General features: G+C 39.0%; 1 protein-coding gene across 5 annotated transcripts in view; it reads right to left on the bottom strand.

Annotated features, from left to right (window-relative positions):
• Window positions 1–17,789, bottom strand: part of LOC103480722 (protein phosphatase 3 catalytic subunit alpha) — a 94,623-nt gene that overhangs the window by 49,112 nt on the left and 27,722 nt on the right. For all 5 annotated transcript variants that reach the window (XM_081599583.1, XM_081599579.1, XM_081599581.1 and 2 more), the window contains exon 2: window positions 4,436–4,636. In XM_081599583.1, coding sequence (XP_081455709.1) covers window positions 4,436–4,636 — 201 coding nt within the window. The remainder of the gene's footprint in view (window positions 1–4,435; window positions 4,637–17,789) is intronic.

The raw sequence follows: 17,789 nt of genomic DNA, 5'->3' as shown, positions 1-17,789 counted from the left end.
GGCCTCCATCCAACCCCCAATCGGCCTCCATCCAACCCTCAATGGGCCTCCATCTGGTCTCCATCCAACATCCCTCTGGCCTCCATCCAACCTCCAATCGGCCTCCATCCAACCTCTATCCGGCCTCCATCCAACCCTCAATCGGCCTCCAATCGGCCTCCATCCAACCTCTATCCGGCCTCCATCCAACCCTCAATTGGCCTCCATCCGGTCTCCAATCGGCCTCCATCCAATCTCCAATTGGCCTCCAATCAACATCCATCCGTCTTCCATCCAGCTCATCCTGCTTCCATCCAGCCTCCATCCGTCTTCCATCCAGTCTCCTGAGGTGTTTACCTTCAGCAGCCTGTGAGCTCCAGTCGCCAAAAGCTGAATGATTACACATCCAGCTCTGTTTCATCACACGTCAACCTCCGTAAACACGGATCAGAACCAGAATGCAGCTTGTTTTAATCTCTTTTGATCGCCTCAAAACCCCAGACGAGACATTTCCCCCCATCATGGTGGCCTTCATAAGCACTGGAGGCACACAAGGGTCATGCATTCATGAATTTAAGTGAGTACATTTCCTGGCTAATGCGAACACGGGGCCTCCCTGGACTATATTGTGGAAATGATCTGGTATTAGGAAATGATGGGTTGCCATAGATCCCTCGAGTAGTCCTCTGCCTCTGATTACACCAACATCAAAGAGGCCTCATCAGAAAGTCTAATGGAGGAGCAGCACACTTGACCAGGCAGAAGGACAACAATAGCCGCAGTGGATGCATGAATATGCATCAGCAGCCACCCCACAACGCCGTGTTCATCCAAAAAAAACCTCCAAAAACCTCAAATTCAACTCCTAGATGAGAAAAATCTAATCATTTCTGGAAGCTAAAACAACTATTCACACTTCTACTACAATTTTTTTGTTTTACAAAGATTTTTGCTTAAAGTGTTTTAATTCAAGGAAGAGATACTTATTTTTATTTCCAGTGTGTCAACACTGTGCATGCTTGAGTGCATCTACTGTTCAACGGCCGCATGCACATTTAGGCTCTCTTGGTGTACAAGCAAACAATGGTTGACGTCATTCCAGCCAATCTGAGACCAGGATTGGATGTGCTTTACAGATCTGTCACCTGATGGCATCAGCAGGGATTGCAACAATCACAACTGCATCTAGATCACAAGAAAGTTAATTTATTTCAGTCAATCAGCTCAAAAATTGAAACATTTGAACATGTTGAGTGTTTTACTTTATTAATTTGGATAATTATGCTACATGAAACAAACATTTAATACAGAAGTGTTATTAAAACGAAGTTTAATGTTCACCACAATCAAGGGGAAAACTCACAATAGTTCAAGCACATAAATGGAAAGTTGAGTGGAAGAAAAAACTGAAAAATACTTGATTTCTGAGGATCTTGATTGTTAGTCATTTCAGAAGCTAAGAACATTATAGTTAGATCTTCAGACATCAGAGTATTAATTTATTTATGCCATAGTTTTTTCTTGCACTCAACTTTCCATTAATGTGCTACATAAAAAAGGTGGCAGAAATAAAACAATCTGATTTCTGAGGATCTAACTGCAACATTCTTAGCTTCTGAAATGACAAACAATATAAGTAATGAAACATATTTCTGATCTCGTTTATGTCAAACATAAATTTATTTGTTTGTTTCTAACTTAATCTAGAACAGCAGCATGTTGGAGTAACTCTGTTATGTTCATTTGGATTTTTACTTTTTTTTTGGTTTTCAACACCTGTTAATGATACGTAACCGTGGCAACGACGAGGTATTGTTTTTACAAGTTGGAGCGGCTGATTAGCATCTCAAAGGCTCAGATAACAGCTGAACTACGACCCCGAGTCCCAGAGGAGGTTGAGGACTGGATGCAAAGCAGCACCAAAGAGCAGAGAGAAGGGCGAAGGTCAATCCATCTCTTCCATCGATCAGAACGGTTAAGGATCACATCCCCGACTCCGTGTCTTTACCAGATGTTCTGACCATATCGCCAATTAAATTGGAGCAGCAAAAGCAAATGAGGTGGATTAGCAAACCTTGCCAACAACTGATCCAGAAAATGTTAGTGTGGAATAGATAATGAGCTGTTAGCATGTCATAGCAGTCATGAAACTATCAGAGTAACAGGCTTTAGTCAGAGACCTCTTTAGATTTGTTGCAACACTGACTGCTACAGGAGCTTGTTTCCTCCCACAGCAACTCTCTGAAGAAACCTGATTTGAGTCGGCGACATTTCTGAGATTTGAGTTGGTACCAACAGCTTAAACGAATCAATGTTTTGGTCGCCATCATCAATGAGGTTTGAAAATTTGATTTTCAGTACAGAATATAAAAACAAAAAACATTTTGAAAAGGTTTCTAAGCTAATAGGAAGTGAGCGTTTTAATAAAAATGTAATTACTTCAGGTATTCTGATGTGAAACTGAAGAAAACATCTGTGCTTCAACGACAAACCCGCTATGGCTAATTACACAGCCTATGTTTAGCATTAAGGCCATAATTAGGTTAATTAGGATACAAAGCACTTAGAGCTAGCTAGTTATGGATATTTATGATTTTATTTAATTTTTTCAAAAACAGGGAAAACAAAGCAAAAAAAAAAAAAAAGCTAATATGGGTAAAAATGTTGTAACTTAACTTCCAAAGTCACACATCAGCTACAAGATAAAGTCATAATTTACCGCTGCTTTAATCAAATCTAAACTTGTGGAGCATTTTTGAGTGATTGCATCCAGACCTGTGTATGTTGCATTCCTTGTTCGATATCTTCAAACACAAAAGAAAAAATTGGTTGTAAACACAACATTGTGGTCCACGGCCCTAATCGTGTCCTATTGTGCCCTTTACAAAAGCGTCACTTTGCTGCATTTCTCACAGAAAAAGCAGCTCATGGGGAAAATCTCCAGCTGCGAAGTGCATCTGTGAGCAGAGACTGCGAGAGGGGGGAAAAAAAGAAAGATCAAAGCGAATTTCTCTGCACATTATCCAGATATTTTCTGATGTGAAAACAGCTTCAGTCAACAATCTAAATCACTGGCAATCACTGTAAGCAAGCAGAAAGCTATCCAAATGGAAAACTGAAACCGAGAACTGAGAGCTGAAAATGAAAGTAAAACAGCCGGTAAACTAAAATTGCCAAACCCACGAAACTGCAGATACTTTTCCTGACTGAATAAGAGAATAAAACAGCTTTTACAGGGCGATACAGTGATCCTCGACGCCTTACGAAAGTATTCATACTTTTTCACGTTTTGACACAAGAGTCCAACACACAAGTACTGTGTACATGTGAAGTGGGAGGAAAAATAATCCACGATTTCCAACATTTTTATAAATGACACACTAAAAAGCACAGTGTGTATTTGTCGCGTTTACTCCAATACCAATGAAACTAATTAAACACAACTTATTTGTAGAGCTACACATTATGGAAAAACATGAATAATTTTCCTTCTACTTCACAATTACGCACAGCTCTGCGTTGCTTAAAATCCCAATAAAATACATGGCTGACAGAAAGTGCATACGTTGAGAAAATTACTTCTGCACGGCACCGTGACGTGGCTGAACTGGTACCAATTAAATCAGCAACAACACAACCCATAGCAGGTATGGAAGCGTCTTTTTATTTTAGTATTTATTTACAACAGAGTTGGCCAAAGTGCCATCTGTGGCATTTTAATAATAAATGAAGGTTGATTCTGCTATAAAGTGGCATCATGGGCCTTGAAAATACACAACGCTGCCCCTTTAGCCCTTTAAGCCATTAGTTTCGAATATCCGCCTGGATATTTTTGCTCATTTTAATAGCATGAAGTTCTTTAAATGTCCTATGAGTAAATATATATTTGCCCATTTATCCATAACAACTGGAACTTTCAATATCTAGCAAGTTATTTTTGTAATTTACCGTCTATTAAGATTAATTTCACTTCCTGCTGCGGTGGGAGTGAAATTACCGTAATAACTCGATATTGGCTGGAAAGCGCAACGTCTCCCCTTTCAGAAACCGTTGGGATTTTTCAGATAGCGCAAAGCGTGGCGTAATTACGGCACTGCAAATCTGGCTGGATCGCTGTCAACACAGTCGGCCCAGGAGGGTTAGGAATTAATCGCAGATTCGCCCCGTTCTTGAATTGTACACTGAGGGGCCGGAAAAAATAATCCAGAGACCTGCAAATGGCCCCTGGGTCACACTTTGGACATCCCTGTTTTAATAAAACAAGCCTAAAAAACGTTTTCATGTTTCCTCTCACCTGAAAAAATGACTTTAACTAAAATGTTGCATGTGTAGTTCATGGCAGAAAAGGTAAAAGAAAAAATCACGTATTTACAAAAGTAAATTGAATATTTTCTCATCAGGCTTCATGATTTGGAGTTTATTTATTTGGGGGGCTCATTTTGGGTGTTTTCCTGACCTGTCACAGGGGCCTCAATGTCCAGCAGGTTCTTCTCCGAGCGCAGGATGGCGGCGCCCTCTCCTATGAGCCTGAGGGCCACCGACTCGTCCACGCGCCCCTCCTTGGTTAGGTGAGCTTTCAGCACATCCACTTTGGGCTTCCCGTCGCTGTCAAACACCTCTTTAGCCGTCAGCCGGTGACTAGGGGGGAAGGGGACAGCTGCAGAGGAGGAAGAGGAGGAGGAGGAGGAGGAGGAAGAGGAGGAGAGGGGAGGGTCAGAAAAACAAAACAAAGTATAATAATTACACCCAATATCCTCTCATAACGTATTTACAGAGCCATGAATTTCATCGAACAGCAGGCTGGTGAGGATAAACCGGCGTCGACGAGGAGCGACATTTAAGCCGTTTGATTAGCAGGTACGCTCCATCGTCCCCGCGGTTCGACTCCCCGCAGGAGGTCACCGCCGCGCTTTCAGTTCGCCCTCGGAGACGACTTAGCACGCCGTCGCCGCTGTGATCCGTGACTCATTTCGTTTTCAATATTTATGACGGAGCCGCAGATTTGCTAGTTTGCTCTGCAATATTCGCAGCTAATGAGATGGCACTTGTGACAGTGAATCAGAAAGCCGAGACATCTGTTGTTTTACTTGCATAAAAAGCCGCTCGCCTGAGGGCGAAGCCTAAGCAACACGCAATGGCTTTCATGTGTGCGCCGCGCGAACGCGCCGCGCTTTGCTGCGTTTGTAATGGACAGATGCAGACCTGCTGCTGGGTCCAAGGAGTTCAATTTAATTCAATTCCTGAGAGCACTGATGGCATCGTAAAAAATTAAGACTAATCAAATCCTCGGCAGTCCATTACTGTCAGTAATAAGAGCTTTTAAAGGACGCTGCTGCACATCGACTGCACAACTTTTAAAGCAACAGATTCAGCCGAAACGGCCGAGAGGAAGAATGCACTTTGATAACGCTAGCAGATAGGAAAGTCACTTTTTCTGTTGTTTTAATGTTTTAAAGTCATTAAATTTATATTTTTTATTGAAATGTGACAAGTAAACTTTATTACTGATCAATAAATGCTAAAGTATTCATTCCTTTTTAAACTTTTCACATTTAAAAGAACCAAAAACTAAAATGTGCTAAAATGTTTTAGAAGTGTAGCATAACTGAAAAGTAAAAAGAAAATTATTCATGATATTATCTTTCTTATTTACAAACTTATAGAGTGCCGTGTAAATAAATAAAGCCACCTTTTACTGCACTTACAGCCAAGAATATTTTGGAAAAGCCTTGGTCTTAGTTTGTGGAATATGTTTAGCGCCAACTTTTATTTTTTTTATGCATTTTATTACTGGTATTTTTTTTGTAGAGCAATAAAAGAAAATTTTTCATTCAAAAGTAAATAAATAATTTAATAAATACTACAAGCTTTGATTTTTGTTTGAACAGTTTGTTTATGGAATAAATTACTTTCACTATCAATAAATGTAGCAGTAATATTTTTAATATCTCTTTTCTTGTTATTCTTGTCTTCTTTACAAAAAATGTATCATATTTTTTTGCATAATTTAGGAGTTTTTCTTGATTTTAACACCTAAAAATGTAAATAAAATAGTAATTTTTATTAAATAACACTATTCCTACAGCAGATATTCATCAAAACCTGGATGTTTTCGCCACATTTGGCGCTCTAACTGAGTTTTATTCAGCTGGACTGAAGGGAAAACGGCTCTTTGGGTTGTAAAGATCTGGCTTAGCTGTACGGCCACGTCCTGCTTAGGCCGGCAGAGAACAGGTGGGTTGACACCGATATTAAATTACACAGACAGGGACTCCACTAATTAGGTGACTTCTGAAAGCACTTTGGGTTTTATTAAGCAGTCTCAGTGTTAAATGGGGTGAATATAAACGCATGCAATCCTTTTTGGGTTTTACTTGCAAACACATTTAAAAAAGCATGCATCACTTTGCCACGTTGTGCTACCCTATCGCATAAAACTCCAATAAAATATATCAAAGTGTGACAAAATGTCCCTGGTGTCACTCGGGTCCAGCTCGTAACTCAAGGATGTCTGAGAAGTGAGTAACAAATACTGTGTAGTTAACAACTATCGCTTCCCAAAGGTCAGATCGGATGTAATCGCACCAGCGCTTCATCTACGTCACAGTGCGCTTGCTGACAGAAAATATTTGCAATCTAAGCTGCAGTAATTTGAACTTCCACACGGGTGCATGTTGGATTACATATTTAATGAAGTTGCACGTTTGCATCCTGGATCCCATGCTAATCTCTCTGCAGCTACAGATATGCACTCTAACGGCCTAAATGTTTAAGGAGGAGGATAAACAGAGCCGTTTCCCTTCCTTTTAAAGTCACATTACACTGGATGTTCTTAGAGAGGATGAAAAAATGTCTTACAACAATAAGTGACTAATGGCTTTTCCTCAAATCAAGATCTATCCCCACGTTGGATAGAATTACCCAAGGTCCCGATCTGGCCTCCTATGAGCACCTGCTGCGCGACTGCAGCTCGGGGCCTCTGGACTCCATAGAGGAGCACAATCTCTAAAAGCTAGGGCCCCTGAGAGGCCAAAGAGACGCAGTGTGAACGCTCTCTAAACTCAAACACACTTGTTGGGCCTTTTTTTCTGCAAAGTACAAATGACAGCTGGTCAAAAATCTTTGGAAAATCAGTCTGGACACTAATTTCTGAGTGATCGTCATTCGAAGAAAACTTAACAACTTAAGAGTCCAAACACACTGAACTGAATATGTTTTACTGACACACTTTGTCAGCTCATTTCCTTTCAAGTTACAGGCATTTCTAATAAATTAAGGGGGTAAATAACGATAGTAAAAAGTATTAAAATCTCGGAAGATTTTATATTCTGCCCCGTTTCCTTTAATTGCGATTTTGATCAGCATATGAGACAGTTGACTTATGAAATATGAGAGGTTATGACCCCCGATCAAACCAAAATAACCCTGAGTATCTGCCTGCTGGAAAAAAATATTTATTAGAGTGGCACAAGGAGATTTCCGGACAGCTGAATAAACTATTGAAAACTTGCTGGGTGTTGACTTGCAGGTCTGCAGCGTTCTCCTGATGGATCGGAACCGACACATTAGCGGTACGAAACGGTGTGCAACTCGAAAATATGCATTTAATATCAGTTTCATTTCCAAATTCTAACAAGAGCTGGAATACCCATGCCACTAGGTGGCAGTAAGGTAGAAAAAGCACTTTAAAATGTTAAGAGAGAAACATTCAGAGCATGTACGGCTGGTGATGATCGCCAGACTTCTTGACACAAGAGTGAAACAAAACAAGATGCACAGCAGACGTTAAAAACAGAATCATTGTTGTTACCAACAGCAGAACAGCTACTGTTCTATGGACTCTACTAGAACCATTAGTTTTCTTTCCTTCTCCTCCTTTAGCTTGAAAGGAAAGCCATAATGTTCAGGTGTGCTCCTTACCTGCTTGTTATTACAGTCTTTCTTCTTAAAATATTGCAAAACTGGGTGTATTTCAACTCCTAATTAGGTGTAGGCCTGTCACAATAAATAATGCATCTGGACGATTAATCGTCCCAGACATTATCACGATAAACGATAATATTGTTGTGTACGTTCACTGAAGAATCAGAAATGTAGTTTTTCAAATTTCTTAGACAATGTGCCAGTAATGTAATGGTAATAATGGCATAATAATGCAGGAACACATTCTCAAAGATCAGTAAGCTTTAAATTTCAATGAATATGTAACACTGGAACTGGAAGACTTTTTAAATATCCAAAATAAATAAACAAAACAACAGAAACGACAAATAAAAGGAAACAAATTTATCCTTTAAAAATGGTTTAGTTGAGACCAAAACTACAGACTGAAAACTTTTCTCATCCAGTTTTTGGTTGAAAGAGAAAAACGCTAAATCACAAAATTAGAAATCATTGAGTTTGTCTTAATATTAGAGATGTGCCGATCAGGTTTTTTCCTGCCGATACCGATACCGATCACCCATGAGGGCCGATCACCGATACCGATCACATAATTATTATTTTTTTTAATCATTAACACAACGGTTACATTATGTGGAAAAAGGAACCATGAATTCACCTTAATTTAGACAAAAACTTGTTTTTAATAACTTTCCAAGAAAAAAACAAAACAGGCATTGTTCAAATTGTACTGCTATCGGTAATACTATCTTTAACAGACTGATAACATATGAAGGCTCTGAAGAGGCTAAATAATGCAAAGAGCCAAAATAAAACCTCTCAACATTGTCAAAGAAATTCAAGTACAAATCTTAACATTCAAAGGCAAATACAGGTTCCATTACAACATACAATCCAGAGTTGCTGAATGAAAACTTCCTGATAGCATGGCGGCTAGCTGATTACTGCTAGTTCTGATTGGCTGTTTCTGACTGAGCGGAGTAATTATGCAGAACAGGGAGGAGATCGATTATTTTTTTAGAGATTATTTGTCTCATGTTAGCACAGCGAAAGTTTTAATACGCCTGTAAAATTTATTTTTTAAGTTAGATGCTGCAGCTGTAAGCAGAGGTTCGGTGTGAGAGACACTACCAGGTGGAGCAGAAGCGGCGCTCCGTCTGTGAAATATTACTACCTGTAGCGTAGCAGCGGTTCAACAGCGAGAGCAGAACCAGCGTCTTACATCGCAGCTCGAAGACTTAAATAATTTTGTGGGTTATTTGTTTAGCTTTCTGACCGTCATGCTAATCCGGGTGAGTGTTTGTAGCTGTGCGCTGCTTTACCTGCTATCTGATCCTCCATATGTCCTTTTACTGCAGTGAGCCTCGATGTAGCCAAACTCCGTCAACTATGGCATTGTTTTTATGTCGTATTAGATTCGTGTAGATGCATTTCTACGTGCTTCACCCCACGTGCTTCAATTTTCCGCCGCAACACGCAAACTTCCCCATTCACTCAGTGCGTTATAGTTCCACATCACTTAGAATTTGTTGCTGCACGTTTGCGCAGTGTGAAGGAAAGAGACGACCAGCTGCACAGGCAGGCTGTGAAATGAGATGCAGGTGATCGGTTTGTGTGATCGGCAACAAGAGACCGTGATCGGCGATCACCGATCATACACATTTTCACGGAAATCGGCTGATTTTGATCGGTGGCCGATCGATCGGCATACATCTACTTAATATAACATGCGATTAATTGATTTATTTATTATTGTGACAGGCCTAATTATGTGTTTGCTAAATGTCAACTACATTTGAATAAAGTTGGCTCATTTGCACAAACTAGTTAAATTGTGTTTAAAAATGCTTTTTGGGTTGATATCCAAGATAAACAAATCACAACAGAGGACGTACTTTTCGGTCCAACAGGAAATAAACAAAATGAACATTATATGTATGAATGTTTGATGCATTTAACAAACAAAAACAAAAGGAAAACTGATTTTAATTTTTGGATCTGCCGATCACTATTAGGAGCAATCATAAAAATAAAAAAGAATCACAGAACTGGCTTATTCTGATCTAATTAGTTGGTGCATTTCAGGTCTACATGTTCTGTTGTACGATTTTCTTAAAAACAATACAGAAAGTATCGTTTAGGAATATTGTGATAAAAACCTACCCAAACGTTCACTGAAGAATCAGAAATGTAGTTTTTCAAATTTCTTAGATTTGAAAATGCCTCTCTTTTCATTTTTAAAATAAGAGATTTAGAAGAGTTTTTATCATTTCATATTTAGAAAATATGTAAAAAATTAGACACTACTACTAAAACTTGCGGCTTTAGAAAGTTACTTTTTTAAAATATATCTCAGATTTAAGAATCTCAAAATTTAGAAAGCATCTCTAAAAATCTTGGACATAGAAAGTATTTTCCTGAAATCGGACATTTAGAAAGAGTTGTTTGCAAATGTCAGAGTCGGAAAGCGATTTTGAACAGAGTATTTTATTTTCTCAAATCTCAGATTTAGAAAATGTTTTTAAAAATATGAGTTCATCTCAGCAAAAACTCTGTTCCCACATGTATAAGAGGTGAAACTTTAAAGATTATTTTACCAGGTTTTAGAGTTAATGATGATGGGGCTGTTCTTGTGGATAGCCAAGACAAAAAGTGCCATGAGGACAAAGACTGTAGTGTCGCCTTTACACCAGTAGGGGGATATTTGTGTAGAAGGAGCATCGCTTTGTTGCTAGTTTTCCTAAAACGATGCACCCTGAAAGACCTATTAAGTAATCCATGTTACATGACTGGAGAAATGTCACCATATTCAACTACCTGCTCCGCATTTGCTGCAGTGTAAGGGTAAATATCAAGTGTTCAGCGTTGTGTTGAAAAGCACTTCACTGATGCTAACCAGACATGATAAATATAACAAGCATCACACAGACCTTTTTCAGCCTCCCACCCATCTGGTGCTTCACCCATAAGGGAATGACTGAAAAGTCAAGTAAAAACCACAAATTGACCAAACACCATTATTTTTTTTAACAATTTCTGACTACTGTTTTTATGTTTTCAGGTTTATCTTTAGTTCATTTGATTGCAGCAGTTGATATCAACCCCACCTTTGTTGGTGGTTTTGACCCATAAAGGGATCCTGGCTCCAACTTTGGGAACCCTGGGTCCGAATGGCGTTCAGCTGCAGTGTGGTTTGATGCCCGGTCAGAGTGTGCAGAGCAGGCTGACGCTCTGATGTCTGTATAAAAGCCCCTTTAATGGGCATAATTATTCTCTCCTTAAACATCAAAGCTCTAAGTAAACTGTCACGTATGTGGCTCTCACAGGCTGATCAACAGAAGCAGTGCATATGACTAATTTGGGGTTATTTAAACCAGCATTGAGGCACTTTCTTACAAGATTCTGAAAACAGAAAAAAAAGAAGAAAATTAAACACGAGTTATATTGTAAATTTAGGTTAAAAATATAGTGATTCAGGAATGAATATAACAGACTTTTAAGCCACTGTACAGCGCATAAAGCAGCAAAACTAGTTTGATCAAATGTATTGGAGCTCAGATTGGGTTGCTAGGGAACGGGCTTGGCTTGGCTGGGGTTGCTAGGTGACAGGCAGTGCCTACCGATTTGTAACGTTACATTCCAAATGTTTTTGAAACGCATCATTTCGCAGAAACCAAAAACATTAACTTATTGCCAAAAAACAGCTAGGTGGGTTTTTTAAGCGGTAGAAACTTAAATGGAAGTAACAAAAATATACAAACCGAGTTTTGGATGTGTTCAGAAAATAAATGTAAGCAAAAACTAAATAAACTACCGCTGGATGAAGTGTGGAAATGGGATCTACCTCTAAAAAACCTGGACTTTCCAATCCAATGATCTGAAAAGTTCCGAAGAACCATTTTAATAGAACTGTACAATATCATAAGTACAAAGCAAAAATAAATAAATGGCAGCAATACTTCAAGTGTCAGGAATTTACATGTCGCACATCTATAATAAATGCTTTTAATACCCAAAACCTCACGTATAAGCCTCGCGGCTGACCACAGCGGTGGAGATATTGCGTCATGGTAGTGGCAGATAAAAGTGAGATAACAGCAGCTGATACTGAAATTGCAATTTCCAGTAATAGTATCGCAATTACATTTTTTTGTTGGGAAGCCAGTCGGGCCTGTAACACATTTCTCCTGGCAAATAGCACACTTTAATTGATCAATTTTGTCATCAGAGAAAAGTGCATCCAGGTACTTTCCTTTTTTCTTCTTTGAGACATGTCATTAACTTGTGTCACACTGTCTCTCTTAGACGACAGTGTACTAGAGACACATGTAAAAGAAATCTGGCCAACTGTCATTATACCAGGATATAACAATTGTGGATGTTCACCCTGCCGCAGTCTTTCCCTTGTGCCTGTTCTCCGTCTCACTCGTTAGAGCAGCAAAGGAGGCAAAAGGAGCAAAAAAAAAAATACAAATGACATCTGCAACTGTGTGCGTCAATTAAAGAACCCAACATACTGAAGAGCACAATCACAGTTATGCAACAGAATAATGCCAGAAAGGCATACATTTCCCTTTCTTTGGGTGGATAGGATGATCCAATAGGACAGTAAAAGGCTGTACTTTTCTCTCCGTGTCCTTCTTATTATTTAGAAAGCAGATAATTTATTTAAGGTTTGCCATAATCCATGTAGAGGACACAGGAAATCCATGGAAGACGTGTTTCTGGTCAAATGAGACCAAAATGTGACTTTTTTCCAAAGCCAACACTGGACATTCCTCATCGAATACTCATCTGTGTAATGCAGCACTTATTGCTTGAAAAGTAGCAATGGTTCAAATAAACTCTACAAAGTGAAATGTACAAATGTTTGCACGATTAACATGCAAAGTACAAACACCTGCGGTTTATCAACTCAATTACTGAATCATATGGAGCCAGAAAACAGATTGTAGCTCTCGCCTCGTCTTGGAAGCTGATCGAATTACTGAGTTGAAAGTTTAGTCTGGTATCTAAAAATCACATTGCAAGACAGTGCAGATCTAAAATCTGTTATTCTAAAGTAAATAAGTCCAATTCTACCACTGCTACTATATTTGTATTATGTTGCCCTCTGGGTGACTATGTAGCGATTAAATTTCATTCATGTTTTTTTTTAGTTTTCATAAAGAAATATTGTCAGTAAGTAAAAGAAACATGCACAATAACATGCTGAATGCAAGCAAATGTTGAGGTGACTGGAGATGATTACTGTTTCCAACAAGAGGGCAGCTTTTAGTCACATTCACTGTATTTGAGACGTTACATCTTTCCTAAATTACATATTCTAAAATAACAATATTTGACAACAGCACAAAGCCAGGGTAGATGCTGTTTGTGAACGAATCGCTACGTTGTTTCCTGCAGTCGTGACAATGGAGACTCTGTGAATTTTCCTCAAGGAATTTCTACCAGGCCTCTTATTAACGAGGGTAACACCCCTCTCTGCCAAAAACATTACGTAGCACATTGTAATGTTGGGTCGTGTGCTAAAGAAAACTCTCAGGACAAAAAAAAAAAAGAAAGTGTGAGCAAAGGGAAAAAGATCAAGATCAGGTTGGAGGCTGTCAAATCAAAGTTATTCCTGCCTCAAAAGAATAAACTTGCAGAAAATCCATCTCTCCTGTCTGCCTGAAACTTGAGTGAGTCAGAAATTGCCTCCATTACCTTCATTAATTTCATCATTGCCCTGTTCCCTTCGGTTACATAATGAGGAAATTGCACCAAAGCCTAAAATTTAACATGAGAGCGAAATGACAAAAGTGTAAAACCGAGGGTCTGGGCATCTGAAAGGAAAAGAAGAAGAAAAAAAAGAAATCTGGTTTCTAATTTAACTTTCTGTGGTAATTTGTCTCAGATTAGCATTGCAATTTCCGAGTTCCAAATTAAAACCATCCATCAGCCATTAGGGTTTAAGACCAGTAAAACCTCTGGCTGTCTGGCGGGTGTGCTAAATAAGCTTTAAAGTTTATTTAACGGCATCGCTCCGTCCCGCATTCGGTTGCTTAATGGCAAATTTGAACGATTTGATGAGTCTAAGGTCATTACTGTCAAACCTCGGATCAGCAGCCGACTTTTTTTGTTCATGCGGCGAGTGGGAGAGAAATATAAAAGAGCAGACTCTGAGGTGTGAATTTCTTTTTTATTTAAAGTCTGCGCCTCGGTGAGCCGCCGAGCTGAAACTGTCGAGAGAAGGAGGGAGAACGGGCAGCTCGAAATGTTGAAATTGGTTGCAGTTCAGAGCTAATCCACCTTTCTCTGAGGAACGAGGCAGCAGGAGGCGCGGCGTTATGCGGTGCTGGACAGATTGGTTTAATTGGAGAAAGTGAGATACTGTTGCGGAGCTCTCAGGGCACCTGGTTTCATTTACCCAAGAACATGAAGTGTAACTGGGAGACTGGGCCGTGCTGACGGTTCAGGTGTCTGCAGTTCCTGCACATCATCGTCCTTCCTCCGCTTCCCGGTTTTACAACAGCTGGGTGAGCTTTAAATATATAAAGAACCAACATCGGCACGGCAGCATTCGAAGGCATAGAAGGAAACGCTTTTGGTAAATAAAAGGAATCAGTAAAATTCACATAATTTGGTCTACAGGGTAGAGAGGCGATAAAACCCCAAGACCCTGCAAGGACAAGCATGGATGGATCATCTGGAGATGCTTCTCACTAGCTCTGAATATTATCAAATGTTAATTTGTTTTCTCTTGAAAGTGCATAAAAATCCTGATGAGAAAATGTATCAAAATGTGAGATCACGATTCTAGATCACAAAAGATTTGAAGGTGTCGTTCTTGTCAAAATGAAATAGAATGGAGTAGAAATATCCTTAGATTGAGATATATTTACACAAAACAACAGAAGTTACAGCTGGGGGTGGACATTTATCATATTTATCATTTATCGTGATAAATTTCTCATGAATTCCAATTAAATTGCGTTTAAAACCCCCAAAACTGTCCGTATTGTCGGGATTGCTTTTTTAAAAATATTTTCTCTACCGTTTTGTGTTTGTTCAATGAGAGTATATGGGTACCGTTGAAAATATGACTAAATGCAGTTACTGTGTGCAGTTTACTGATATAAATCACTTCTTTATGACTACTAAAGAAGCGCATTACAGATGGCAGTTGTTTTAAAAAAACAGTATTTGTGTTTGAGGGCTGATTGTTGTTCGTCACAGCCATTCAGATAACAAAAAACGAATAAATCAATTTTAAAAACATCGTACTCTGATTCAAAGAAATGTGCAACTGAGTAGGATAACTTTAAAAAAACAAAACATACAAAATGTGTGTGCATATTTCTGAGTAAAAAAAAAAAAACTATTTACAAGAAATGAAAACGCTGCAAACAACACTTTTCCTGATTGAGATCCCCCCACCCCGTTACAGATTTTGGCAAAAAAATAAAAAATTATGCAAAATATCAGCCTGATATTTTTATTTCAGGTTATCATACAGTCAGAATATTACACCCATCGCTGCAGCCGGTTCTGTCGCTACATAAACAACTGGAGCCACCCAGCCTCCTTGAGTAAACACCCTGCAGGAGCAGAGCTAATAGATACAAACGTCTTGAGCTGCAAAACCGACACGAGCCATCAAAAAGCGCCACACGTTTTAAAACAAACTTTAAAAGGTTGCTGACCCCTGGACGACAAATCAAACAGAGGTCACTTTATACAAAGTATACGATACCAGAGGTATTTTGGCTGCATGAGAAAGCATTAGCATGCAAAGGCAAACTTTTGTCGTTTTACTCTGAGCAAAGGAAAAGCAGAGGGAAGACCTCTGTAAGAACTGACATGAAAGGGGCGAATCGAGTGACGCGTAGCACCGATGGTTTGCCACCTCGACGTGAAAAATGAAAATGTGAGCGCATAACAACATCAGATTACCCGACAACAGAAAATCAAACCACATGGTTTGTTCCGTTCAGACACCTTTTGGTGATGAGCCACCCTCTGCGCGCGCTGCATGCACAGCGCTGTGTGTGCAGCTCTCTGCGCTGACAGCCAGAGTTTGTTAATTAAATTACATAACAGTAGTGAATTAGAGTGGGATAGGAGAACAGGATTAGCAGAATGCACGAGCTTCTGTGGGCGGCAGGATAAGAAAGAACAGGCTGTGCCCCAAAAAGTACCACAACTTCAAATCTGATGCTGCAGCTGCAGCAGCAGCAGCAGCAGCAGCAGCGTACGTAGCTGTGTTTTGTATTACAGCATTCAGGTGGTGGGTAGCTGATTAACTCGTCATGCATTATGCAAAAGATTGAGATTGTATGGCTTTATTCCCTGACGAGGACGAGCCGCAGCACCTGAACCTGCCACGACTTTATATGCACATGGGATTAAATCATCTGCAAAAAGCTCCAGGTCACATATGGAGCCATGTTGAAACTAAATTAACTGAAAATAAACTGCTGGATGTACAAGTCATAAACAACATTTACACATCTATACTTCAAGGTTAACTTTTTAAAATATCTTTGTTTCATCTAAAAGAAACATAAGGCGATAAACACTCCGCGTCGTTGCGGTAAACAGAGACAAATGCAAAGTTTTCGTTCATTCATTTGGCTCAGACACAAAAACTAAATTGAAAATTGACACGCAATTTCTTAAAATTATATTTTTCTAAAAGTATGAAGTAGGAAAATTGTCACAGTGTTTGGTATTTATTTGTTTTATAAAACCATATTTTCACACGGACTTCATTTGTACAAATCTGTCTATCATCTTGAAGCCCTTCACTTTTTTACTATTATCTCAAATTACAACTACAAAATGATTAAAAAGCATCTTTTCTAGCTTTGATTAAAAAAAATTAAATATGTTACATAGTTACCAACTTCCCACCCTGATCTCTCATATTTAGCATTCAATATCAGCATATTTTTCATCCTTGAAACATCAAAATCTGTTTACCCAATCCTTTGCAACTGAAAACAACAATTTAAGAAAAAAAAAACAACAACCTGGGAATATGCAAGACTTTTAAAGATCTGAAAAGAAATGATTAAATAAGCAATAAAATATATCCAACTGTTGGAATCTCCTACACATAGTTTTATTTTATAGAGTTAATGTATGTAACATCATAAAAAGTCATAAGACTTTAATAAATGTGCTAAAGGTGTTAGTGAGATGAGATTAAAGCAACATGAAACTGATAATTATAATCCTTGAAGCCTAATTAAAGTGAATGCTTTACCATCGTGGAGCCAATTCAGTAACTTTATCACCCGTACTGTGGAGGTTGAGGGATTTAAAAAAAGTTTTATTCCTTCATCTTTGCACAGTGACCTGATCTAATCTGTGATCTGATTTCTGTAGATGAAGGTTAAATTTAAATAATTTTATAATCTAATAAAAGATCAGAAATGCATCTCAGATTAGATTGATCTTTTCTGTTACAGTACTATTCTTCATTTTTAGATAAATCTTGTTTTGTAAGGTTGAAATCCTCACTGCACATCTTTGCATATTTCTGGGTCGCTGCCCTAATGCAGCCACAAAGTTTGCATGACTAAGTATCACCAGGACCCACACTCCCATTTCCTGTTGCATGAAGGTGTATTAAATTAACCTAAAGGGCGTCGAGGACACATCTGCTCAGCCGGAGCAGACCAGAGATTCAAAAAGCTCACAGGCAAATTTAAAAGAAAAAAAAAAAAGGTCAAGCAGAAATTGGCATGCACTTCTTTAGCCTGCATTAGTCGGGACAGAAGCCAGTTCTGAACGAAGCGCTTAGCGCAGCATAAGCTCCGAGTCTGCTGATTTTATCCGTGTGTGGTTGTGGAAACGGACAGAGGAACGGGAAGGAGAGCGACGCCAACGAAGTCGACCTTCCAAGAGACGGAAAGGAAATC

Source organism: Poecilia reticulata, chromosome 18 (genome assembly GCF_904066995.2).
Source record: "Poecilia reticulata chromosome 18, P_reticulata-male-v2, whole genome shotgun sequence".
Taxonomy (NCBI): Eukaryota; Metazoa; Chordata; class Actinopteri; order Cyprinodontiformes; family Poeciliidae; genus Poecilia; species Poecilia reticulata.
Note: the sequence above shows the minus strand (reverse complement) of the source record. Positions and strands in the feature narration are given on the sequence as shown.